The sequence below is a fragment of the Tetrahymena thermophila genome (genome assembly GCF_000189635.1).
Source record: "Tetrahymena thermophila SB210 genomic scaffold scf_8254370, whole genome shotgun sequence".
Taxonomy (NCBI): domain Eukaryota; phylum Ciliophora; class Oligohymenophorea; order Hymenostomatida; family Tetrahymenidae; genus Tetrahymena; species Tetrahymena thermophila.
In genome coordinates, this window is record NW_002476154.1 from 46,602 (window position 1) to 73,085 (window position 26,484).

The 26,484-nt window shown below is 20.4% G+C and overlaps 9 protein-coding genes across 9 annotated transcripts; 6 read left to right on the forward strand and 3 right to left on the reverse strand. All coding sequences in view use genetic code 6, as the record gives it.

Moving 5' to 3' along the window:
• Positions 1 to 660: 660 nt before the first annotated feature.
• TTHERM_00760290 (transmembrane protein, putative) lies at positions 661 to 1,059 on the reverse strand (the record flags this gene model as incomplete). The annotated part of the gene is made up of 1 exon (XM_001031645.3): positions 661 to 1,059. One exon carries the CDS (start codon positions 1,057 to 1,059, stop codon positions 661 to 663), a length of 399 nt encoding a protein of 132 aa, XP_001031645.1.
• A 3,851-nt stretch (positions 1,060 to 4,910) lies between these two features.
• Positions 4,911 to 5,318, forward strand: TTHERM_000760291 (hypothetical protein; the record flags this gene model as incomplete). The annotated part of the gene is made up of 1 exon (XM_012800270.1): positions 4,911 to 5,318. The coding sequence occupies one exon, from the start codon at positions 4,911 to 4,913 to the stop codon at positions 5,316 to 5,318; it is 408 nt and encodes a 135-aa protein (XP_012655724.1).
• A 2,964-nt stretch (positions 5,319 to 8,282) lies between these two features.
• TTHERM_00760310 (papain family cysteine protease) lies at positions 8,283 to 9,368 on the forward strand (the record flags this gene model as incomplete). Its single annotated transcript, XM_001031647.4, has 1 exon — positions 8,283 to 9,368. Exon 1 carries the CDS (start codon positions 8,373 to 8,375, stop codon positions 9,366 to 9,368), a length of 996 nt encoding a protein of 331 aa, XP_001031647.3. The 5' UTR covers positions 8,283 to 8,372.
• Positions 9,369 to 11,628: 2,260 nt separating this feature from the next.
• Positions 11,629 to 12,033, forward strand: TTHERM_000760319 (hypothetical protein; the record flags this gene model as incomplete). Its single annotated transcript, XM_012800271.1, has 1 exon — positions 11,629 to 12,033. The coding sequence occupies one exon, from the start codon at positions 11,629 to 11,631 to the stop codon at positions 12,031 to 12,033; it is 405 nt and encodes a 134-aa protein (XP_012655725.1).
• Positions 12,034 to 12,806: 773 nt separating this feature from the next.
• TTHERM_00760320 (Serine/Threonine kinase) lies at positions 12,807 to 16,240 on the reverse strand (the record flags this gene model as incomplete). Its single annotated transcript, XM_001031648.2, has 10 exons — positions 12,807 to 13,722; positions 13,931 to 14,019; positions 14,071 to 14,229; positions 14,289 to 14,521; positions 14,633 to 14,918; positions 15,057 to 15,186; positions 15,395 to 15,524; positions 15,647 to 15,653; positions 15,802 to 15,901; positions 16,230 to 16,240. The coding sequence occupies 10 exons, from the start codon at positions 16,238 to 16,240 to the stop codon at positions 12,807 to 12,809; spliced, it is 2,061 nt and encodes a 686-aa protein (XP_001031648.2).
• Positions 16,241 to 18,424: 2,184 nt separating this feature from the next.
• Positions 18,425 to 18,844, forward strand: TTHERM_000760321 (hypothetical protein; the record flags this gene model as incomplete). Its single annotated transcript, XM_012800272.1, has 1 exon — positions 18,425 to 18,844. The coding sequence occupies one exon, from the start codon at positions 18,425 to 18,427 to the stop codon at positions 18,842 to 18,844; it is 420 nt and encodes a 139-aa protein (XP_012655726.1).
• Positions 18,845 to 19,543: 699 nt separating this feature from the next.
• On the forward strand, positions 19,544 to 20,248 carry TTHERM_00760340 (mitotic spindle-associated MMXD complex subunit MIP18, putative; the record flags this gene model as incomplete). Its single annotated transcript, XM_001031650.2, has 1 exon — positions 19,544 to 20,248. One exon carries the CDS (start codon positions 19,544 to 19,546, stop codon positions 20,246 to 20,248), a length of 705 nt encoding a protein of 234 aa, XP_001031650.2.
• A 1,113-nt stretch (positions 20,249 to 21,361) lies between these two features.
• On the reverse strand, positions 21,362 to 22,891 carry TTHERM_00760350 (PQ loop protein; the record flags this gene model as incomplete). The annotated part of the gene is made up of 6 exons (XM_001031651.3): positions 21,362 to 21,374; positions 21,616 to 21,680; positions 21,750 to 22,088; positions 22,170 to 22,256; positions 22,439 to 22,634; positions 22,779 to 22,891. 6 exons carry the CDS (start codon positions 22,889 to 22,891, stop codon positions 21,362 to 21,364), a joined length of 813 nt encoding a protein of 270 aa, XP_001031651.2.
• A 1,860-nt stretch (positions 22,892 to 24,751) lies between these two features.
• On the forward strand, positions 24,752 to 26,233 carry TTHERM_00760360 (Ibr domain protein; the record flags this gene model as incomplete). The annotated part of the gene is made up of 3 exons (XM_001031652.2): positions 24,752 to 24,890; positions 24,997 to 25,519; positions 25,828 to 26,233. The coding sequence occupies 3 exons, from the start codon at positions 24,752 to 24,754 to the stop codon at positions 26,231 to 26,233; spliced, it is 1,068 nt and encodes a 355-aa protein (XP_001031652.2).
• Positions 26,234 to 26,484: the final 251 nt, after the last annotated feature.

Genomic DNA, 26,484 nt, shown 5'->3' on the forward strand with positions numbered 1-26,484 from the left:
ACTCAAATACTTATTATCCTAATCGGAAAATAAAAATAAAAATGCATATTTATATTATTTTATTTTTTTTATTTACTTTAAATTAAAAATTATTAAGTATTTAATTATTTTTATTATAATTTTATTCATAAATTTTAAACAACTAATTAAATTATTAATAAATCAATTTGTTAAATATTTGAAAATAAACATAAACTATGAAGGTTAAAATTGTTTGAATTAGTTTTAAAATCTTAAAAGCTTATTAATTACTTTATGTGTGTTAATAATTAATATATTAAGTACTTTTAATTTAATATAAATTTATTTAAAGCTATTTCAAATAATTAAATCATTTTAAAATTAATAAGCTTAATACTAAAAATAAATAATTTAATTTTACTAATGAATTCAATTGTAAAGATATATGTCCTTTACAAATATAAAGAAAATAAATTTATTTTATAGATTATTGAATAAGATAGTGAGTAGTAATATATATAATATAAAAGATAAAAATGTACAGATATAATTAAATTAAAATTTATTGTTTAAACTAAAAAAAATTGATGATTTATTTCATGAGAAATAATGTTTGATTGTTTGTAATAATATTAGATTTTAATGCTTTTTAAAATCATTTTTGCATTTAATTTGTATAGAGGTTAGTTATATAGTTATTCAAAATCCAAGACATTTTTTATAGACAGGAATATAGATCTTGTTGAAGTAGAAGCTACTTAAAGTAGCAACTTTTTAGCTGACTGATTAGTCTAAGAAGCATTATTGGAAGTAAGAGTTGAAATTCAATTCATCATCTTATGAAGATTATTGCATGAATGTTGAAAAGTTAGAGCAAGCTGTGGAATTTAAACCAGAAAGGTAAGAATCAGCAGATTAACAATTCTTTTTTTCAGTCTCATCCTTGAGTTAATTACAGTCAAAGAGATTTTTCATAACGCAAACCTTAAAGTCTTCAATTGTAGCGATGTGTTTTTTATGTGATTTTTAAAGTAGAACAGTGGTGCCTATTCCCAGAAGGGCAATAGCGCTTATGATAGCCCATAATTTAAGATTCATTTTTTTATTTATGTTTTTTTTCTTTTTTAGTTTGGGATTAAAATTTCTATTGGTTTGAAATGAGTTTTATTAATTAACATTAATCATTAGAGTGATTTAAATATTTCTAAAAACACAGATATAGTTATAAAAGAATTTTTGGATAATTCATGAGCAATTACCGAAACTCATCCTAAACAGTAAAGACTCAAGAAGTTAAAGACTTTAAAAGAAATTCTTTTATTAAGTTTAATAAAAGAAAAAGTAGGATTGCGCATGTGGATGTATGAATATCTTTATTGGATCTAGTAAAAAAATATTTAAAATATATTATACAATATTTACTTCATTTAAAAGTTTTTTTATGCTTTAATTTTTCATATTTTGTGATATTTTTAATTAATATATCAAATTTAAGAAAAAAATCAATATATTTAAAATATCTATTTTTAATTTGGCAATTTCTAACATTAATTAGTATATTGAATACTGTAAAAGATAAATTTATTAAATTTTATCCTATGAAATACTAAATACAAATAAAATTAAGCTAAAGTAGAACTATTATTTAAACGATAAATAAAATAAATACAAAATATAAACTAAAATAATGTATTTTGAAAAATATTTAATTAATTGTATTTGCTTAACTTTTTTAATTTATAAAGGTGAATTTTTAACTTAGACACTTATGTTTAGACATAAATAATTTCTATTATGAGAGATTTTGTTTTCATTATTTACATTTATTAAAAAGTAAATATGTATTTTTAAATTTCACACTGTTAAAGTATTATCTATTGTAAATATAGGTTTTTTTTTGATGTTAAAAACCAATTTTTTTATCAAATTTTTAAAACCTTTTGCAGCCTTGAAAAAATGTAGGCATTTTGAAGAAAATGTTTTCAAGTTTTCTATTTTTCATGGTATATGTATGCTATATATATATGTTGGTGTTTATTATAATATTTGTTATATTTTCTTAAATGAATTTAGTGGTATTTAAAGTATTATTATAATATTTATCATAAATATATGAGTATTTTTTAATTCATGAAAATTTAAAATATAATTGTTTTTTGTATATTATGAATTTTTAAATAATTATAAAGGTATAAATAATAATATATTTTATTTTTAATTAAGAAATTTATTTAGTTATTTATAAGTCAAAAAAATCTTTACTTTTTAAATATAAAATATTAGAATAGAATTAGTTTAAAATAAAATTTAAATATTTTATTTATTACATTTTATAATAATAAACTTAAAAATAATTAAGACTAATAAAGTAAATTAATTATCATTATCAAATTCTAAATACAATAAATAATAGATACAAAAATTACTTAGTAGTTATACTAAATATTAAAATTTAAAAATTAATTAAAAATCTCTTATAATTGAATATTTAAAAATTAATGTATTTATTTTATCATATGTCATGAATGTCAGCTAAGAGTATCATATTAATAGTAAAGAGGATTCTCATATGTACATTATGTATTTTTGTATTTAATTAATTTTATTTAAATTTTTTACTTATTATATAAAATCTTTGAATTTCTAAATATTATCCATATATTTTTGAAAGCTATGATAATGATAAATTATTTTTTTAAGGATAATATTTTTTTCTTTCATAAGATGATTAAGTAATCAAAATTAAATGTTTTATTTTTATTGATGATAAAATTGTATTAAAAAACAAAAAATGTTAGAAATATTTAAATAAATAGCTTTTTCTCTTTGATAACCAAGTTAAAATTTAAAAATAAATTAATTTTCTTTTATAAGTGAATATTTAAAAATTAATGTATTTATCATATGTCATGAATATCTGCTAAGAGTTTCATAATAATAGTAAAGAGGATTCTCATATGTACATTATCTATTTTTGTATTTATTTAATTTTATTTAAATTTTTTACTTATTATAAAATATCTTTGAACTTCTAAATATTATCCAAATATTTTTGAAAGCTATTAGAATGATAAAATATTTTTTTATGGATAATATTTTTTTTTTTCATAAAATGATTAAGTAACCAAAAATAAATGTTTTATTGATCATAAAGTTTTATTAAAAACAAAAAATGTTAGAAATATTTAAGTAAATAGCTTTTTCTCTTTGATAACGAGGTTAATATTTTATGTAGATATCTCTGTAATTTTTTTAATTAATTTAGTCAATAACTTAATATTTGAAATTATAAAATTGCTTTTTTTCTGATATTTATTATATAAATCCTACTAATCTTAGCTAATCAAATATTTTATTGTAAGAACCAAATATTATGCTATAATAATATAAAAAATGGTAATATTCAACTTTATTATATAGATGGATTAATTTTTTTTTGGGAATATCTGTAATCGATCATAAAAAATTAGTTATATGATGTATATTTAAATAAAAAATAATATTACAAATTTTTAATAGTAAAACCTATTTACTTTGATAAAAACTCCACACAAATACCAATTAACAATTTTAAGTAATACCTATCAAAGAATTAAATTTTTAAAGAAAATAAAAGTTTTAAATATTTAAAAAGCATTTGTTTGTTTTAAAATCAATAAAAATAGAAATGCTTTCCTTATTAAAGTTTTAATAGAGTAAATTTCTTAAGAATGATGATTTTATATCATTATTATTATAATTTTTATTGTTATAAAATACATGTGAATTTTATTTAGTTTATTTATTCTTAGTATTTGTATGCTTGAACATAAATTCTGATCATTTCCTTAAATAATATTTACATAATATAAGCAATCCAAAGTTACCATCAAAAAAAATTTTGTGGATTAAAATCAGATGTTATATTTCAATGACTTGCTTTTAATTATTAATCTTAATTAATCTATTAATTATATTTTAATTTTAAATTTGAGATTGGTACCTTATTTTTTCTTTTAAAATATGGATGCGAAGAGCAAAAATACCTGAGAAAATAAATATGTTTTGTTGATAAGCCTATACTGAATACTTTTATCTATAATTAAGCTATGCTTTTACATATTTTAAAAATGTTTAATTAATTGTTTGGGTAAACATTTTTTAAATGATACATTTAAGGTATCTTTTTTGAAAAAGAATCATAGTTAATAATTAAAGTACAGGTTTTTATATTATTGTTAAATGGTTTTATAATAATTTCTATTTTTATCAACATACTTTAAAATCAAAGTTGATTTTAATTTTTGATACTGATTTTACAAAATAACGAATCAAGGCACTGACCTCTAAATTTATCTTTTATAAAGAATAATAAGCTACTATAAATTATAATTTAAAAGAATCATTGATACGTGTATTTAATTCAAAATTTATATAATGCATAAATTAATTAATTAGTTTACAGTCTTAATAATATTTCAATAAGTAGTAAAAAAATTTCCATCAAATGCATTTTCTAACTTTCAATTATAAACAACTATTGCAAAGATTATTTACCATAGATTTGATCAAGAAAAATTAGCTTGAATTTTCATTATATTTTAACTAATTTATGGAATTAGATCTTAAAGTTTAAATTTAGTAAAATAATGAGCTAATGGAGCAATTTTTTTAATAACAAATTGAAAGTGATCACTCGATTTCAAAATCGATTTTACACAAAAAATTATCTTTAAATACTCTCACTAGTTTACCTATATAATAATAAATTAAATCAAAAAATTATAAAACCCTAACAAAAAATAATAAAAAAATAATAAAATGACTAAAGTTACCCTTGTTTCCTTACAAAACTCTCAACCTATGACTGGAGTCTAAAAGAAGAACTAAAACAGAACCAAGCTCTAAGCTCCCAAGAGAAAGGAATAACAAAATATCTTTGAAAACGAAGATGAAAAGAACATCTAACAATGCAACTTAATTTGAGTGATATTTTGTTGAACTTATTCATCTATTTCTATCCCATAAAATATATAAATGATAGATACTCCTTACTGCACTTATTTGTTCAATTTATGTTTGTGATCAATATTAAATTTTGCAGATAATAAATACTTTTTAAAATCATATTTTTACGATTAGAATTACATAAAAATTATTCATTATAAAAATTTAATATCAATTCATTCAATGCTGTTATATTTAAAATACGAAAAAATATTTAATCTATTTATAAAACAAATTATTTATTAAATTATGAATCAATAAAATCAGATTCCGATAAAAGCTAATTAATTCTCAACAATAAATCTATGAAATTTTATTCCAACAAATGTTAATTAAATTTCAACTATAAATAAATTAAATTTCATTAATGAATTCATTAAATCTATTATAATACTAAGGAAAATATTCAAATAAATAAAAATAATAAATTAGCAATATCTGTTTTATTGTATTATTTAGTTCATTGTGTGTATGCAATTTTCATCATTTTTAAATTTCTTTTTAAGCTTTATACAAATTTTTTAACAACAATTTTTTTAATTTAATCATTTATTAATGTATAGAAAAAAGATTAAGTTATTTAAAAAATTAAATATTATGAAAGTAAATTAATTATATCTATTATTGAAATCTGTTATGATTAATAAATAATTTTATATGAAACATTTTAATTGAGTTATTTATTTTATATTTTTATATTTTAGTATCTTTTATGAATCAAAAGATTTTATTTATATAATCATGTAGTGTGAATTTTATATTGTTTTCTTTTTTATATTTTTTTTTAATATTCTTAAAATCTTTTTGTTTATTTTTAAAATTATATTTCTATTTATCTTTATATAATTTATTAAATATTTTATTAGAGAGAAGAGAGTTAATAAAATTTATTGTTTTTAAGTAAAGTAGAATGCTTATACTAACATTTTAGAAGATCTCAGGCTAATTTTGATTAATATCTATATTTCTCATTTTCGCAAAAAAATTGAAATCTAAAAAAGGATAAAGAAATGTTGTAGTTTGTTTGTTTGGTTGATTTGGTTTTTGAATATACCAATCCAATTCAGATAGATTTTAATTTATTATCTAGCAGAATTAAGATGAAAGGCTATTTGAGAAGGTTTATTTTGTTGAATGAGTGAATGACTATTTCTACATAATAATGCCGTCAAGAGAAATAATTTCATAAATTGATTTCTCTTTATTACTACATAATTTTTTCAAAGTATGTTGTAAATTATGAAGGATAGACAACCTATTCAACTTATGCAAGATCAAAAACTAGTATTTAAGCCGATTATATTTAAAAACTATTTTCAAACCTTCTTTTTAATAGTCTTCTTATTCGTAATATTTTATATTTATTAAATTTTTAATATTTATGAAAGTTTTCTTATTTTTAATTTGTTTAGTTTATTTTTAACGAATATCTTTTATTCTTCTAACAATTAAATTAATAACTAATCAATATATCATCAAATTGAACAAAATATTGAAATCCTTAGGTTATAAAATAAAATAAATCAATCGGAAACTTTGTCTTTACTTTTTCATAATGAATTATTTTTATTTTCTATGTAAAGTCCCACATTGTTTTAGATAAAAAATCTTATGCTTTTTTTCAAATAAAAATAAATAGAAAATTTCTAACTCTCCTGAGCACTATTAATGGAGTTTTCTAAAAAATAAATGAATTTCAAATACCTATGTTTATTTTCTTTTTATAAAATAAAAGCCATTAGTTGTAAATTAAAATGGTAGCTAAAAACAAAACTTCTAAATATATGATATAAATAAATATATTACAAACACATAAATAATTCTTTAAATTGATATATAAAAATATGTTTTTTTTCCTGTTTATAAAAAAAAACTATATAAGATTTACTACTTATTTTCATCATGTATTGTAAAATAGGAACTCTAACACATTAAATAAAATGGAAAAATATTTAAATCTCATTTATCATCAAATAAAAGAATGCACAATATATCCAATAAGAAATTAATAATAGTGCGGAATTAGAAGAATCAAATATATACTTTGATAGTATACCTAAATAATAATATTAAGATAAAAAATAATAATAATAACTAATATCATCATCAATTATATTTAATAAAAAGTATTCTTGATTAATAGTAAAATATTTAAAATGATTATATATTATAAATAATTCTTTCAATTCATTTACAAATATTTTTTTTTCCTTTTGTAATTCTTTTTATGTTAATTATACAGAAGAAAAAATAAATCAAGCATAAAAGAAATATTTTTATTAATTTTCTTATTAGTAGTCAAAAATAATTATTTTGTTTTTTTCAAATTATCTTTCAAATAAATTATAATTTTATGCAAAATTTTGTATTTTTTACTAAGAGTAAAAATTAGCTTTTACTAAAGTTAAAAGTGCTAAGTCTAATAAATTAAAAAATTGATGGTTGAAACATAAAAATGATTGATAATATTTTTTAATTAAGTTGAGAAATGATAGCTGCTTAAATCTTTTATTAATATATGTTATTAATTTTACAATTTACTGATGAAATTGAATCTAAACCTAAATCAGTATAAGAATAAAACTCCTTTTGTGAAGTTAAATCCTAACCATAAAAATTAGGAGCAATTATGATGTAAAAAAGATACTCTTTTTTGAATTTGTCCTTTTGCCTTTTATTTTGATTGATATTAAAATATTTAAAATGATTAAGTTGTATATAATAAATAATTCTTTCGATTCAATATTTTAAAACATTTACAAATGTTTTATATTTCCTTCATTTTGTAAAATTTTATGTTAATTACACAGAAGAAAAATAAATCATACATAAAAGTAATATTTTTATTAATTTTCTTATTAGTAGTAAGGATATTTAATTTGTTTTTTACAAATTATATATCAAATAAATTATAATTTTATGTAAAATTTTGTATTTTTTTTTAATGAGTAAAAATTAAGCTTTACTAAAGATAGAAGTGCTAATTCCAATAAATTTAAAAAATTGATGGATGAAATATAAAAATGATTGATCATATTTTTAATCAAGTTGAGAAATGAAAGCTAATTAAATCTTTTATTAATATATGTTATTAAATTTACAATTTACTGATGAAATTGAATCTAAAGCAAAAGCAGCATAAGATTAAAACTGATTTTGTGAAGTTAAATTCTAACCATAAAATTAGAAGCAATTACTATGTAAAAAAAGATACTCTTTTTGAATTTGTCTGTTTGCATTTTATTTGTATAAGATGAGATAAATAATTTAGAAAGCCTGTTTATTGATTGATTTATTAATCTTTGTAATTGATAAATTCTAATTTAATAAAAGATTTAAAAAGTGCCTTCTTATCTCAAAAATAAGATAATAAATAAATAATTAATTATTTATACAAAAGTAAAAGAAAATAAATATAAAGCAAAATGAAATTAACTTATTTCCTTGTTGGCTTAGCTTTAATCGGTGCTGCCACTGTTTACTTAATTACAAGAAACCCCAACGGTGATGGTCATCTTGATATGTATTCATTCTTAAAATTCAAGAGATCTTTCAATGTTTAATATCACAATGAATCTGAGGAATCTTACAGACTTTCTGTCTTCTTAGAAAACTTAAAGATGATTGAAAAGCACAATGCTGATTCAACTAGAACCTATGACCAAGAAGTCAACTAATTCGCTGATTTAACTATTGAAGAATTCGAATCTAGATATCTTATGAAGTCTCTTCCTTCCTAATTAAACAAGAACCTCGCCGTCTTAAACTTAAATGAGACTGCTAGTCAACCTATCGACTGGACTACTAAGAATGTTTTACCCGGTGTTAAAAACTAATAATAATGCGGTTCCTGCTGGGCTTTCTCTACTGCTGGTTTACTTGAATCTGTTTACAACATCCACAACAAACCTAATACTCCTATTTCTTTCTCTGAATAATAGCTTGTTGATTGCTGTGGTGCTGAAGGTTTCGGATGTGAAGGTTGTGGTGGTGCCTGGCCTACTGATGCTGTTGCCTACACTTAAAAATTCGGTATTGTCTAAGAGAGTTAATATGCTTACACTGCTAAGGATGGCAAATGCAACAAAACTCTTGAAGGTGTTGGTTACAAGCCTTCTTAATAATTCTAAGTTACTGCTAGTGATGCTGCCCTTCAAGCCGCTCTCTAGAATTAACCTATCTCTATCTGCGTTGATGCCTCCTAATGGTCTTCTTATGCTTCGGGTGTTTTCCCTTAAAGCAAGTGCAGTTCTGATCCCAACGCAGCTGATCATGCTGTTTTACTTGTTGGTTACAATGCTAATGGTACTTGGAAGGTTAGAAACTCTTGGGGTACTTCTTGGGGTGTAGGTGGTTACATCACACTTGCTGCTGGTAATACTTGCGGTCTTGAAAACTATGCAATTTATGCCACATATTGATCTAATTCAATAAAAGAAATTATAATAGTAAGTATGTTTTTATCTTTACATGCATGTATTACAAAGTATAATTAATATATTAATTAATTAACTCGCTTCATTCAATCTTTGTTTACTAGAAAAATATTTGTTTTTACAAAATAATTAATTAAAATACTTCAATCAAATTAAAAATAATTCATCTATTTTATTTTATCAATCAAAACCTTTGCATTCATTAATCAACAAGACTAAAAAACAAAAATGTTTTTAAAGAAATATAAACCCAATTTTATTTACAGTTTAGAAGCAAAAATAAAAGCGAAAAATCCTATTTTTAATCACTCAATCAATAAATAAATTTTTTAATGCTTATGTAAGCAAATAAAGAAATTTTATTTCAATTTAAAGAAAGAAAAATTTTGCTAACAAAAAAATATAATCAAAGATTTTCAATTTCTTAACCAAAAAAATAATATTAAAAAAAAATCTTTTTTAGTCCTAATTCTTTTTACTATCTCGATTGTACTAAAGTAAGTAAAGAAATTACAGATTTATAATTTTTCTTATTTTATTATACTTTTTTTTTTAATTCAATGAATTATTTCAACTTATAGATTACTTTAACTATTAAAATATTTAATCAATTCTCTATTTTATTTTTGCTAAAAAGAATAAAATGATTTAAATAATGACTACCTTTAATAGCTCTCTATTTTTTTAAAGCCTTTTAAATTTTAAATTTAATTTTACTATTAAAAATGTTATTTTCTTAAATTGAATTAATCATGAAAGCATCATAATACATTTATCTAATTTCCGACTCAAAATATAAACAAATTACAAATTATTACTTATTAAAAAATAAATTATCAAAATAGTAATCAAATTAATTATTTATTTCATTTAGATTTTTCAATTTTGTAATTTTTAGATTATTAGCTTTAGTAAAAATAAATATTTTTTAGACACTTTAATTTGAAGATTACTAGATTAACTTAATGTAATTTTCCCATATAGAAATAAATTTTTATCTAATTTTTCTTATCAATATTATAATTTTGAAAGGATTATATGACAATAAATTATCTTTTTGATACTATCTCATATTAAGTATTTATAAATAATAAGCTCAGCATAAAAGTATTATTAAATTTATTGTTTCTTTCAAAATTTTTATAAAATTGATAAAAAAATAATTTAATTTCTAAAATTATAATTATTATTTACTAATTATTAAGATTTTTATTTTTGAAAGAGAATAAAATATTTAGTGAATTTTATATATTAACAATTTATTTATTAAATTTAAATTAGAAAACATATCATCAAAAAAGTACAAATTTATTGCTTTATTTATTTGAATAAGTTAAATTTAGATTACTATTTAGCTTCAGCAAAATTCTATTTATGTTTAGAAACTTTAATTTAAAAAGAGATTTTTTCAAAGATAATTTAGATTAAATTAAAATAATTATCTCAAAATACATGATTTTTATCTTTATTTTTCTATACTTAATATTTTTATAAAGGATAAAATGATAATAAATAATTTTTTCAAATACTGTCTTATATTAAATAGTATGAAATAATAGCTCATATTAAAAATATCAAATATTTTATTATTTCCTTCATTTAAGATAGATATTATTTTTGTTAGAAAATAAAAAATTTAAGAAATTTTTATAATCAATTTATTAAATTTAAATTAAATTAAATTAGATTATTTTTTTAATAAAATTATATAAAAAATAATGATTCCATTTTAATGATAAATATCCACTTAATCTAGCTAGATAAAAATATTTAGAAAAAGAATAAAAAATAATTCCTACCTTTTGATTTATTTAGAAAATCAAATAAATTATTTCTTTTGTATGTTTTTGATTTAATTTTTAACTGACTGATTTGATGAAAAACTTTAACAAATAATCTTAATAATAAATTTCTTAATTGATTAATTTCATAAATAAAGAAAAAATAAATAAATACCGAACCTTGTTTTACTTGATAAAAAAGGTTTGGACATGGTGTTTGACTTATTAATTCAGAGATTCTACAATTATTTTAAATAAAACTCTCAAAGGATCTAATATGCCACTAAGTTTTTAACATTTCTATTCAAAAAAGAATCTTTGAAAAATAATTAGAACACATAGTATTTCAAAATCAAATCAAAGCCAATCATGCTTAAAAAGCAAATAAAATTCTTATCTTCCTTCCCTTAGAGATACTTTGAAATAATAGATATTTTAAGAAAGTTGTATTTTAGTATGCGCTCATGGTTTTTAAGACATTTAGTTTTTAATCCTGGTAAAATGCTTTCGAGAAACGACTTCCCTCCGATAATGAGCAATTCTAAGATATAATACTAGTTGAACATAAACTTTCTGAAGAAAATCTTATTTTAAATATCTCAAATTAAAATATAAATTATGATAGTCTTTTTCACATTAAAATAATTTAAAAAATCTTCTCTCTCCTTTAAAACCTTCTCTAATCTACTTTAATAAAAACAAAAGAAAGAAATTTAAATAACATCATCTAATAAATAAAAAATCTTTAAATTAAGAAAAAAAGTTAACTAATTTATAAAAATTTAACAGAAAACAAAAAATAAAAATCTAACAGAAAAATAATTCATTAGAAAGAAAAAGAAATAATAATAAAAGAAAACAAATTATGAAATAAAAAATTTAACAACATAAATAAATTATTATAAAGTTGGATTTAATTCTTTAAAAACTTTGAAAAATTGTAATGAATTTTTAAAAATTTCTAATTAAATAAATTTATTTAAACATATTTAAATTTCATAATTCGATGATAATATTTATTATTTAAGTTTAAAATAGGTTTCATTTAATTTTTGTCATATTAAAGAAATTTTTCGTAATTAAAAATTTATTTAAGTCAGTTAATAAATTTTATTTGAAAGATATTTATTTGATAGACTTTAAAATTATTAAATAAAAGATAAAGTTTTTAATGTCATTTCTTTTAAATTAAGGCTTGAGTTAAGAAGTATTTATTTTGTCTTAATTTTTATTTCTATGATAAATTAAGATTGGATGAAATGTAATCAAATAACAATATTGATATTTTATTAGTAACAAAAATAATTAGTAAAATTTATTATGGAGAATCATTAGGAAAAAAGGAATTAGTTATATATTAAGTTAGAATAGTACATACATACATTCAATAATAATTTATTGTGATATTTTTAATATTGTTATATAAGAAAATTGATGATCCAATTTTAAATAGTTATTTATTTATTTATTAGTTCGGTTAGAAAGATTGAATCTTATTTTTTAATTAAATTGATTTTAATTCTTGTTGAATAAAACTTATTGTTAGTTATTGTTTATTGTCGCAATTGCATTAGTCATATTATTAAGAAAAATTTAGAAGGAAATCTAAAATAATTTAATTTTATTTTATTTTATATTTTGATCAACTTTGATATTGTTATTATAATTGTTGCTGCTACTATTGAGCTTACTAATTATTATTTTCTTAAAAGAAAGGAGGGAATACTCCATCTATTACTTTAGCCCCCTGAGCATTTCTTTTTGTATTTATAAATGGAAATGAATCAAAGACTTATATAAGCTTAGAATAAACTAATTTTGCATCTAACCCTAAGTCTTGTGACAATATTTAAATAGCACTAGATTCAGGTTTAAGATTTCTTATATGACGAGTATATTCTTAATAATTAGGAGCAACAAACCATTTTTCGCACATAGGTAATACTAAGAGCATGCCTTCACATAATCTTTCCAATACTTATTCACTTGCACCCTAAAAATCTGCTGGCAGAGATTAATTTCTACTCCATCCTTAACTGTGTTTAAGTAAATCTGTGATATTGATATTAACTCCTTTTGGGGTTACTTCTTTTGATAAGAATGGGTGTTATTTAAGATTTGCCAACGTAGATCTGCTTTGGTAATTAAATCTTAGAGTTTGGCAAAGAAAATCTAAAAATTCTTTTGTGAATCTATTTGTGGTTAATAAGTTATTTATTGAAAGATTAATTCGTTATTTTTTTGAATTAATTTTTAATTTTTCGTCCATCATTTATTAAAGAATATCTTCTGCGTGCAATATGCAGCATACACGATATTGTGGATCTTATTTATTTTAATCATCGAGAAGTTTATGTATGCATTCATAAAGTAAACTTACATTCTCTATTATATCAAAAGAACCTATCGCGCAACTCAACGCAAGCATCCCTAATCTAAATACATCATCTTGCTTTTATATTTGTGCTTTTTAATTTTATTGATTATTATTGTTATTATTATCTAAAGGAGGAACTTTAAAAAGATTTGGCGTATTTACTCCACTCGGATCGAAAAGACTAATTTCAAATTAAAAGTTATTTATTTTAAAATCTATTAATTTGAATTTTTGTTTAATTATTTATTGATATTTCAACGTAAAATTTTACTGAAGTTAAAAAAGGTTCAATCGTCAACAAATAGAAAAAATTTTAAAAGTAAATATTTGAACACATAAATGAAATTCTAAAGTTAAAAGGAACAAGAAATTAATTAATAATTAATTACCTCATTCTTTCATTTTATTTAGACATATTTACACTGTTGAAAAAATTCTATTACTACTATTAAGATCTATACGAAATTCCTAATGATAACTAAAAAATTAAATTAATTTTTTTAGCAAAATATTAAATTTGGATATTTACTTTAACATTTCCATCCTATTTAAATAAAATTTAACTTGGAGTAAGACCACCATAATAGCTATTCGGTAAATTATGAATAATATCTAATGCACTGATTGTTTGAATGACTATTTATTTAATTATAGATTCAGGAAGAGTACCGAAACTCTCAAGAAGATCCTTATATTTTGTATATATTAAATAACTAACTAGATTAGTTTTATAAAGTTAAAAGTTACTTGTAGACTGCCTCCGCTTAAGAATTCCGTTAAAATTGACACACAGCCTTCAGGCACATTCCAAAAATGGCCATATAGTTTTACATGTTTTCCTGTATTATGAAGTTTATTTTACCAAGTTATAACCCAATCTCTTAAGCTCTATCTAGCTTATTTACTAGATAAAGGAACCTCTTTCACTGAATACAATCTCAATGTAGGTGCATGAAATATCTTTTTTACTACTCCTGAATCTAAAAAAATAAAATATTAATATCTCTTAAAATATAACCAAATAAATGTCAAAAAAAGCAGAATCATAATAATCAAATTAAAGTAGATTTTTTAATATATTTAATTTTTACCTCTTTAACATTTTATCACTCCTAAAGTAATCATCTCTTCTAATTTTATGCTAGATGAAGATATTTTATTATTTTTACCTGCCTCTAGAAATTATTGCAATTTTTCTTTATTCCATTCCATTGGCTCTTTTATGGCTTCCGTTATTAATTGCATATTTTGCATGTAAGTTCTATAAGATCCTATTGGATTTTTAAGATTCTAAGACGGTTTCATGATTTGTTTTTTTTATATTATTTCTTGTTAATTTGCTTGATCGTTAGGCTACGGAGACATTCTTTCTTCATTCTTAATAATAAAAATATATTTAAATAAAAGCGTAAGTTTCTTTCTTTAATTGTAAAAAAATAAATATCATTGCTAAAATTTTAAATAATAATTTATTTTTTCATTTTTTGTAAAGTAAAATTTAATAAAAGTTCTTACAACATTTATTGGCTGCAGTAAGTTCTAGGCTTAATTATATTACTATTGTTCGATCAGATTGTCTATATTTTTTTGGGCATCAAATATGCCTAGTTGCTAAACTTTTCCGTTCAAAGAACTGAGTTAATTCCTTTTTTGAATTTAAAAAGATATAAGTTAATTTTATATTAGCTAAATATTTTCATTGATTAGCTCATTTCGGAATTGCTAAATCAGATACGCTTAATTTAAGTTTAAATATTTAAATGATTCTCTGATATTTTTAAAAGAGAGTTTGTTTCGTTTAAATAGTTTATCTGGAAGAGCTAGTCAGATGTAAAAAAGAAAAACATCAATACTTTTTTTTAGTAAAGAAAGCATCTGGCATTTTACCAGCTATGATTCTAGGAGGAGGTCTTCTAAGCGTATCCCTTAAATTATCTTCTTTACTTAATTATGCATTACTGCTTCCGCTATTCATTTGATTATCTATTAAATTTATAATTGATAAAGTTTAGTGAATTCTGAAACGTATTTGTTAGCTAGTTTAATATTCTTTATTGTGCAAGTTCACTTCATAATCAATAAAAAATAAACAATAATGTGATTACTCCTATGCTAATTTTTATAAAATAATATGTTAACTTGTATTGGTAGCGCTATTATTTAAATATCAACAATAGCAGATTTTATTTTGATGTAAAAAAATAAAGTAATTAAATCAATAAATCTGCCTTTATTGATACCTATTAAAAATAAAATTTACTCCTAATCCCTGCATAATTCCATCGTCTTCAATGCTTCTTAATTAATTGTTTGGATGACTACTTATTTTTTTCATCTACTTCTAATAAACTTCTGATAATCTGTTTTGATAATAAATATATTCTACTAACTCATCTGAAATTAAATTTATATTTAAATATCACAAGCCTCTTCTGTTCTATTTTCTGTATTATAAATCCTTAACTGTTTTAATTCCAATTTTTATTTTCTCATTACTATTAATTGGAAGGGAGATTCCTTTAGTAATAAAAAAGCAAATGTATTTTAAAATGAGGCTGTGGTTATATAAAATGATGTTTCATCTAATTTGATTATTTTGCTTAATGAACTATTTCTTGTTCAAAGCATGATCTGAACAGAAAAAAAGCCTATTTTATTTAAATTCTCTTTTCTCTTTAAATCTATTACTTATCTTCCATATAGTTAAGATTAGTTAATTCCGCTTTCTCCTACTTTTCTTGAACAATTTGTAATGAACAATTTATTTAACTTGATGGCTTAATATTATAGATTATTTAATTTATCAAATTATTCTTTAAGCTAATTGAATTTGCTTCTAAACAAGCATCAACTTTTATTAATTTTCCTACTATAAAGAAATTATTTATGATATAATAAAGAATGCAACATTCTATTAATTTAATTATTAAATTGATTTTCTATATATTTTGAAATTCGTCTTTAATAAACTTTTACTTAAATTGAAAGAGAATTTAATTTTAAATTCAAAAAAATTATTTATATCATCAAATTATATTTCTACTATAAAGTTTACTTTCTCTTTTTCTTTTAAATTTGAGGAGAAATCATTTTTAAAAATATTTTAAAAATATACTAGGTTATTAAAATTAGTTGATTTTTATTTAATAAATAAATATAAAAATAATTTTAAATAATTGAAAATAATAAATTGTTTATTAATTAATTATTTAAAATAATATTAAAAAAAATAAAAATATTTCTTTTAAAAATTAGAATAAATTTTAGATTAGATTTTATTTTTTATTAAATCATAAATGAAAAAAATCAAATATTAAATTGGAGGAATATCTTTAACAAACAACACACTTATAAATGAATAAATAATTTGAATTTCAAAATTAAGGAAAAATAAATAAAATACCTATTTTGAATTTATTTGATTAGTTTTATTTTTTCTTTTTGTTAGGAAAAAATCTTTCTTGATAATTTTTTCTTCGGTCTAAAAAACAAAACAAATCATAGGAGCGAAAATACAAAAAGAAAATAAAAAAATTATGTAGGAGCGAAATAAAATTGGTTGATTCTCTTGCTAAGAGAACAAACAAAATTATTTTTCGCGTTGAAGAGAAAACGTCCTTCTCTATATAACACCATTTAATCAGGTTATTTTTTAAAAATTAAAATATTTTTAGGTTCACATAGATATTTAAAAAAATTCATCAATCATAATTAAAAAAACAAACAATGGTATGGTCTAATTCTTAAAAAATTATATTAAACTCTCAATACAAATAAGCATAAATAAAAACTAATCAAATAAAAATTTACCAAAAAATCCTGCTAAAATGAGAGAGAGAGAAGTGAGATAGAGATAATTGAAGAGAAAAGGCTGATGAGGAAGAGTAATAATTAAGAAATACTGCTAACGATTATATCTGAGTTTTTAATTCACCTAAGATGAAAAAGAATTCAAGGCTTCTGCATAAAGATTTTTAAAAGATAAGAAAACTTCCTATTCAAATAGATCAATTCTACTATAAAATCACTCCTTTTCGCATCGCAGTGTTTCGGAGATGTTGTAGAATGACTATAGAATAATGAAAGTCTCTTTGAAATTAATGCTTTATTGCAACGCTTCAATTCTTATGAATCTCGATAAGATATAAATCAATGCAAAATTCAAAAGAATTAGATTTACGAGGGAAAATAAAACCAAAATAGAGAGAAATAAACAAATAAAAAATAATTGAATAATTTAAATATTGGATGTGAACTTAAATAAATAAATAAATTTTACTTTTAAAAATTTTAATAGATAATGAATTAAAACAAACAACTTTAAGTTTTTAAAAATACAGCTATTATATTTTCTTAAAAATAAAAATGAAACTATATTATTGAGATTATATTTCTATCTTTTCACATCGCAGTGTTTCAATAGAAAATATCTCAAATAATAAAAGACATTTAATTTTTAATCACATATTTAGCTATCATTAGATCACAATTCATTATCAAATTTATTAATTAATTAATTAAACTACGCTTGGTATTTTATTATTAAAAAAAGAATTCAAATCATTCAGTGGCAAGAATTTTAAATAAAACAAGTGGCTGACAATCTATACATACAATAGTGGCAAAAATCTACATAAAAAAGTGGCAAATAATCAATCTATTGATAAAATTCAAAGTGGCAAAACAAGAATCTAAAAATCTACAATAAAACCAATTTTAAATTAAGGCTAAGATTAATTTTTTTAAATTTTTAATACAATTTTAAGTGGCAAACTTACTTTTACAATCATTAATCAAAACATTTTTAATAGATAAATAAATTAATTTTTAAAAGAATAAATAAATTTTACAATTTAAAATGGCAAATTTTAACAAATTAAAATATGGCATAAATTTAAAGAATTTTTAATAAAAATGGCATTATTTTTAATGGCAATATTAATTAATTTTCATTTTTCAGAGGCAAATTATTTTAATAGATTTTTAAAAACTAGATTAATGGCATAGAGGCAACAATTTTTTATAAAAAAAAACTCGCCAAGAGGCGAATTAATGTGGATCTTTTTTACACCACTTTTGCATTAGAATTAATCATTTAGAAGTTTTTAAAATAAGTTTTTTAACATTTCTACTTCCCCCCTGCATATCACCTGCAAAGTAGAAAAAAATAATAAAGGTTAATCATATAGTAAATTAATTTCACATTATTCTCGAGCTTAATTTTTCGCAGTGTATTAAGCAATGAAAGAATACTTGTAAATTAAATATTACAGATGATAACCTAATTATTTTAAACTAAATGATTAATTTTATGCATCATAGTTTTCAAAATATAAAAAGACTCAACAGTCTTGGATTTGTCAAAATTAATTAAAACCACCTCTTAATTCGGTAACCTCTTAAAAATTATGTCTTATTCCCTTAGGTACTAACTAAAAGGCAGGCAACAATTTTTCGAAATTTAAAAAATAATATTGGCAAGGCAAATTTTAAAAAGAAAAAAGTAAAAAGAAAGAAAAAAAAGAAAAAAAAGAAAAATTTAAAGATAAAGATAAAGAAAAAGAAAAAATAAAAATAAAAAGATAAAAGCAATGAGAATAAGATAAGATAAGATATAAAAGATAAAAAGATTGAAAAAAGTAAACAACTAAATACAAAAGAAAGATAAAAAGACTTAAACAAAATAAATAAACTAAATACAAATTAAATAAAAATAATAAAAAAATATAAAATTCACAAATATTTTATCAAAACTTTTTAAGAGAGTCATGCTGCATTTTTTTTTGTATTTAAATAATTAATTTTTATTATTTTTAAATAAGTATTTGAATTTTTTTTTCACTAATTTAGTGAAAAAGATTCTGAAATTAATTAATGAGTAACTTTATTTAAAAATTAATTTTCTTATTTTAATTATTTCATTTTATATTTTATTTTAAAATTATTCTTTTTTCTCTTTTATTAAAATATTTTTTATCAATGAAATGACATTTTTTTTATGAATGCTTTATATGTATGTTTTTTTGTAAAATAAAGGGCTCAAATTTAAAAGGTTAGATCAAATAGGTGTATGTATATATCACCTATTTTATAATTTTTATGCTTTTTTTAATTCTATCTTCTTAATAGAAAGAATATTTATAATTTATTTAAAAAGTCTCTTAATAAAAATAGCAAGAAAAATTTTAAGATAGCAAGCAATAATGTCCAAAGTCGATAACCCAAATCCTTAAATTCATGAAATAAAGTAAACTATCTCAGAAGCATAAAGAAAAAAGAGAGATTTATTAGAATAAAATGAAGAAATTGAAGATGAAATAGATTAACTAGAAATTTTTGATTTGATTAGACATATTGATGATCCAGAACATCCATTAACATTAGAATAGTTAAATGTTCTATAACCAGAAAATATAAAAGTTAATATCGATCACAAATTAGTAACTGTTCTTTTCACACCCACAATTCCTCACTGTAGTTTAGCTCAAATTATAGGATTAATGATTAAAGTTAAGTTAATTAGATCACTTCCAAGAGATTATAAAGTAGATGTCTATATTACTCCAGGTACTCATGTATAGGAGCTTTCTGTAAATAAATAAATCAATGATAAAGAAAGAGTTATGGCAGCAATAGAAAATCCTTCCATCCTCAGAGTAGTAAATAAAGGAGTATCTAATTCTGATAGATTAGATAACTGTTGCTGATATTAAAAAATAAACATTTCATTAAATAATATAAAAATATAATCTAAAACTAATGCTGTTTATTAATTAGCTGAAAATTAATGAGAAAAATCAATATCTATAATACCTTTTAAATGATTATAGTTCAAATAATGATAAGTCCTCCTACATAATAAACATCTTTAACAAAATTTAAAATATTTTCATAAATTAATAAAAAAAATTATGTTACTACATATAAAGTATAAATAAAGAAAGCAAAATTAATAATTATTATGATATTAAATAATATTTTAATTTTATTAAATAGAGAATTTAAAATATATTTTTTTTTTCAATTATAAGATACAATTTTCAAAATAAAATAATTTTTAAATAAAGTCAATTCAATTTATAATTTATTTTATTCAAATTATATTCAAATTTATTACAATAAATTCTACTTCAAAAACAAAATTTTTATTTAAAATGTTAAAATTATTTAAGTAGTTTGTTTTATTTAAGTATTTTCATAAATTTAAAATAATAAATTAATTGTGTTATTTGTATTTGAATTAAAATAAATCAACATTATTTCTAAATAAATGTCCTCAGTTTGAGAATTTATTTTTTTTAATAGAGTTTCAATCAATTGATTATTGTGAATCCAATCTTTCTAAAAAAGGATAAATAAATAAAGAAAATTTATAAATATTTGGCTTTTTTTAATATTTTTATTTTTATTAAACATTAAATTCAAAAATTTATTTTATTTTATTTTTTCTAAAAAAAAAATATTTTATTTAAAAGATTAAAATTTATTTATTTTATTAATTTATTAATGTGAAATTATTTCATGATTAATTGGGTATTTAAAAATGATGAAAATAATAATAACTGAAGGATATATAAAGCTAAAAGTTAAGTAAATATGAAAGAATTTTAACTTTTTCTAAATAAAACACATTTCTACAAACAAAAATATTTTTTTCATAAAAAAAATTTTTTTTCTTAATTGATTAAGGGTAAAAATCTAGAAACATCTTATGATTAATATACAATATGAAGTTATTTTATAAATTATATTCTTTAAAAGTCAATTATTATTATTATTATTATTATTTTGTCTAATAGGCTATTATTAAATCATAAATATCAGTTAAGTGACCTATTTTTGTTAATTTATAAAATGTTTAATTAGAGTTAAAGAGAGGAGAAATTATATTAATTGAAATATATATTGAAAATAAAATTAACTCGACTATAAATATGAAAGATTTTACAAATTAATTTATTTATATTTTAGAACTTAATTTATTAATTTATATAAATTTATTTAGCAAAATTTAATTGAAATTCTTAAAAAAGCTAATTAAACAAATAATTAATATGCAAAAATTAATTATCACTCTTCGTAAGTTGCTTTGAAAGGTGTCTGTTACATGTTGAGATCGTCTTCTTGCTATACAGTTTTCTTTTATATTAGAAGTTATTATCAGATTGTAAAAGAATAATTTAATTAATATATAAAAGAATTAATTACAGGTTTTTTGCCTCTGTAAATGACATAGTGTTGAATAATGAAGATAACATCGAAGAAAATAGAAATAAGACCTAATAAATATTTAACAGCATTTAAAGCTCCACCAAAAGGATTATCTCCACATGCAATAGCTTAAATAACACTTTATAATACAGACAAAGTGCCTCCGGTTATATCACATAATATGTTAAATATATTCCATCCTTCTGTACTTTATCTTTTAATATTCCAAATGACTTGAATTGTATACTTAAAAATAGTAATTGCAAGTTTCATGTATCCTAACCAACTTGCCAAGCTCAACTTAGCTGGCCAACTTCCGTCCTTATTAAAGACAGTCTAATTTTTAAATAAATAAATAAATAAATAAATAAGTAAAATGTGGCTTTAGGTGGTAGATAAGTTTAATTAATTTCTTACCTTATCAAGTGAGGCATAGGAAAGAGCAAAAATCCACATAGCACAAGTAGCAGCATAGCAGAAAGGAGTGATCTAGTTTTTACCTCTCTAATAATTTTTTTTATAAATTGTTATTTTAAGAAATATTATTAATTATATCTGCTTATTTTAATATAGTAATTTAACAAAAAGCTTGCAATTTATATTATAAATTTTATAGCAGATTAACAAGCAATCGCAATCGACTGATATGATGGCATTTTTTAAGATTAATTGATTAAAATATTTACTGGATAGTAGAACCATTATCCTAAGGCAACACAAGTTAAAGTTAATGCATGGATTGCAAAGACTACATCTTAAATTTCAACATCACCTGTGCCATTAGCTTCTGAATCACCCCAGTAACCAATTACATTGTAAATCGTATAAAAGAAGAAGCCACTAAAGTTAAATATTAAGTAGTCTATTTTACATCCTTCGGCTCTATTTAAAATAAAAGTTTATTTAAATAAAATATTATTTTGTGTTAGATGATTAATTCTATTTTCTATGCAATTTATGCGTTTATCAATCAATATAGATAGCATTTTTAATTTAATAGATCAAGTCTGAAATGAAAATAAATACCTTTGTTATTTGTAATTTTCATATACTTATCCATAAAATGATATTGACCAAGCACTGAAATATGCCCAACCGATAATTTATGTAAGAACTTCGACACCTGTTCCTCCGCACATTTTTAATTCAATTTTTATACTTTACTTAATTGTTTGCTAAAAACTTTAAAATTTAGTGATTATTATTCAAACAAAAAAAAATTATGCGAATTTTTGATGCCTAAAATGATTGAAATTTTAATTAATAAAAAAATATAGTATATATGTATGAATGATTCATTGATTGATTTAAAAGCAAATAATGCTAAGAGATATTTCTTCTTTTTTTATTCTTTTAAAAGATATGTGAGATTTAGTATAATTGATAGTGTATTAGTATTTACTAAATATCTAAGTAACTATGTCATATCCTATAAAAGAATTTACTATTATTAAAATTATCCATTTATATCACTATTGCTTACTGGTTAAAGAAGTAAAAGAATTAATAATCAACATAAAGCTCATTCCTTTTATTATTATTATAATTTGTGAAGATATTTTGTAAACGACTCTTAACTATTTTATAAATTAATTTTTTATTGAATCTTGAATTAATAAAGAAAATAGATAGATTGAATAATTTTTGCAATTAAGATTTTTTTTCTTTTATTTTGTTTATCTCCAATCAAATAAATGTAATAAAAAGTATAAAATTATCAAAATTTTGATCATTTTAATTTTGGCAAGAGTAATCAATATGAAACAAACATTAATAATTCACAGTTTTCTTTTATTAAGGTTCATTTTATATTTATTGGAATAATTTAATTTATATGAAAATTAATTTGTTTGAAAGGTTTTTAATGATAATTTTTTTTACTCATTAAGAGGAATTTTTGGAAAATTATTCATTGTTTTCTTATCAGGTAGATAATCAAATAATAGCCATCACCTAACATCAAATGTTAACTTTTTTTAATTAATTTAATTTTAAAGTTATGTGATCAATATTTTTTATTAATTCATTTTTTATTTACTAGCTTTCCATTTTTATTTATTATGTTTTTAACTTAGAAAATAATTTTTAGTATTAAAAAAAATAAAAATTTCAAAATTTAAAATAATTTAAATGAGAAAAATTTTTATTTTAAAATTTGAGACTTTTAAGTACAAAAAAGAATGAATCTAGAAAAAACTTTATGAGACTATAAATTAAAGATATTTTTCTGCATCGAACTCATACAAACAAACACACTTGTTAACTTATAAATAACTTCTCTTCTTTTACACATTAATAGATTACTACTCTTAAAAATTAAAATTTTTTCCACTTTTCATATAGAACAACAATAATTTTTGTTTTCGAATTTAAATGTATCGAACTTTATTAAATATAAATTTTTATAGAAGAATTTCTAGCTCTTTTTAATCAAAAATATTGGATAAAATTTGATTTAAAATTTATTAAAATTGAATTTAAATTTTTCAGAATTTATTAGAAAATATTTTTATTTACTCCTATTTAATGTTTTTTAAAAAAATATTTTTTTTTTTTGCTTAAAATGAATTAAAAAGCTTGTTAATTCAAGTAAGATATGAGTACTGTATAAAAAAATAGTTTGAAAAAAGTTTTATTTAATTTTGATTTATTTAGTTAGTTAGTTATCATCTATTTCAATGGCTTATGTCAATCTATTTTATTTTATTAAAATTAATAATTAAATAGGGGTTTAAAGAAAGGTCAGGATCAAATTTAGTAATTTATTTACCTAATGACAGTTTGTAAAGTATATTAGGTCGTAAAATGTTATGAAAGATTACATGCTCTATATAAGAGTGGGAGATTAATAGATATGAATTAATAATTAGAATATCTATTTTGTAAATATATATGTAAACAAAATTCTTCTTATTCATAAAATCACATCTTAATTATTTCAAATTAAAAAAAATTCATTCTCAATCAAAACATTTATAATTTTTAATAGCAAGTAGGAAATGAGTATTTCAGATATTTCTCGCAGCAGTAACAACGAAATATTAAATCAGTTTAAAAAATCTAGGATTTCTGATTCTTATTTTGTGCAAAAATAGAATAGTTAGGAATAGGATTCCATTTACTGCGCAGTTCATATGGGTAACTATAATTGAAATTTAGTTTCCTTGATAGCTATTTTTATTGCATTATCAAGAATCAAAAACATGTTTCTAATAGCTTTTTTAATAACAAACAAATATATTAGAGAATGTACCATTAGACTAAACATTAAAATTACCTTGTTAGCATATTTTTTGTAAAGAGTGTTTAATAGCACAATATGAAAACTGCATAAAAGAGGGATAAATAAGCTAGCAGCATTTAAAATGTCCTCAAGAAGATTGCAATACCCCAATTCCTTACTTCATGATTAAAAACCTTTTATCGCCTTAAGTATTTGAGATGTATGAAAGACTGAGCTTTGCAAGCTATGAGACTTCAATTACTTCAAATGAGATAGGCATAACTTGCCCATAAAAGGATTGTAATGCTAGATTTTCTATTTGGAAAGGAGCCTTTTATACAAAATGCCCTTTATGCAATTATGAGTTCTGCACTGAATGCAAATATGCAAAACACTCAGGAATTTCTTGCGAATAATATAAAGAACAAAACATATAATCTAAAGAAGACTTAGCCTTCTTTTAAATGATGAAAATAAATAAATGGAAGCAGTGTCCTGTCTGCAAATCAGTAGTTGTAAAAGAAAAATGGTGTAATTTTTTAAGGTAAAAATTTTTTCAAAATAAGTCTAGAAGGAATTTTCATTATTTGTTAATATTAGCTTTCTTTTTTTAGAATACAGCAAATAAACAATTTCATTATTTAATTATTAAAAAATTGATTAATTCTTATCAAAAAAATAAAAATAAATAAGTATTTTGAGATGCTAAATTTACATAAAAATTTAAAATATAATTCATTCATTTAATGAATATTTTTTGTTTTGAAATACTCAGTTTTTATTTTAATGCATTAATTTTTATTAGTTTTAACTTTTTATTAAAATGCTTAAAAATTTTTGAATTTAAATTAGATGCTCTTCAAGCATTTGTTAGAAAAAAACCTGTTTCTGCTACTTGTGTTGCGATGTGTTAAATGAAGAAGACCACTACATACATTATATAGATAAAAACCCTTATAAAGATAATTGTGTTACTATGTAACTTAAAAAGGAAATAGAAAACATTCCTGATACAAATCCAAAAGAGGAATTAGTTAAAAATATTGAATGTCCTGGATGCTAAACTAAGGACAGATCGCTTTGTGAAGTTATCAGCAATTTTAATTATTAAATATGCTATTGTTAATCTTATAAATGCAAGTAATTCTTTTGCTTAAACTGTAATAAAAAATTTAAAGATGGAGACAGGGCTGCTGACCATTTCTTAAAAAATTCTTGCAAAAAAAGTGGATTTCAAAACAATTGCTAAATATTTTGAGTTTATTTGAAACTATTCTAAATTTCTTAATACTTAATATTATATAAAATAACCAACTAATTTATAAAACTAACTTAAACTAACCAATAAATCAATAAATAAACACTTTAAACGTACACTAACTAATTTTAAGTCTTTAAACATTTCAAATAATTAAATAAAATATACTTAATAAGATATTTATTTATATTTGCATATTTTTTTGTTCTGAAAATAACTTAAGAATGTTGATGAAAATACATTTTTATTAA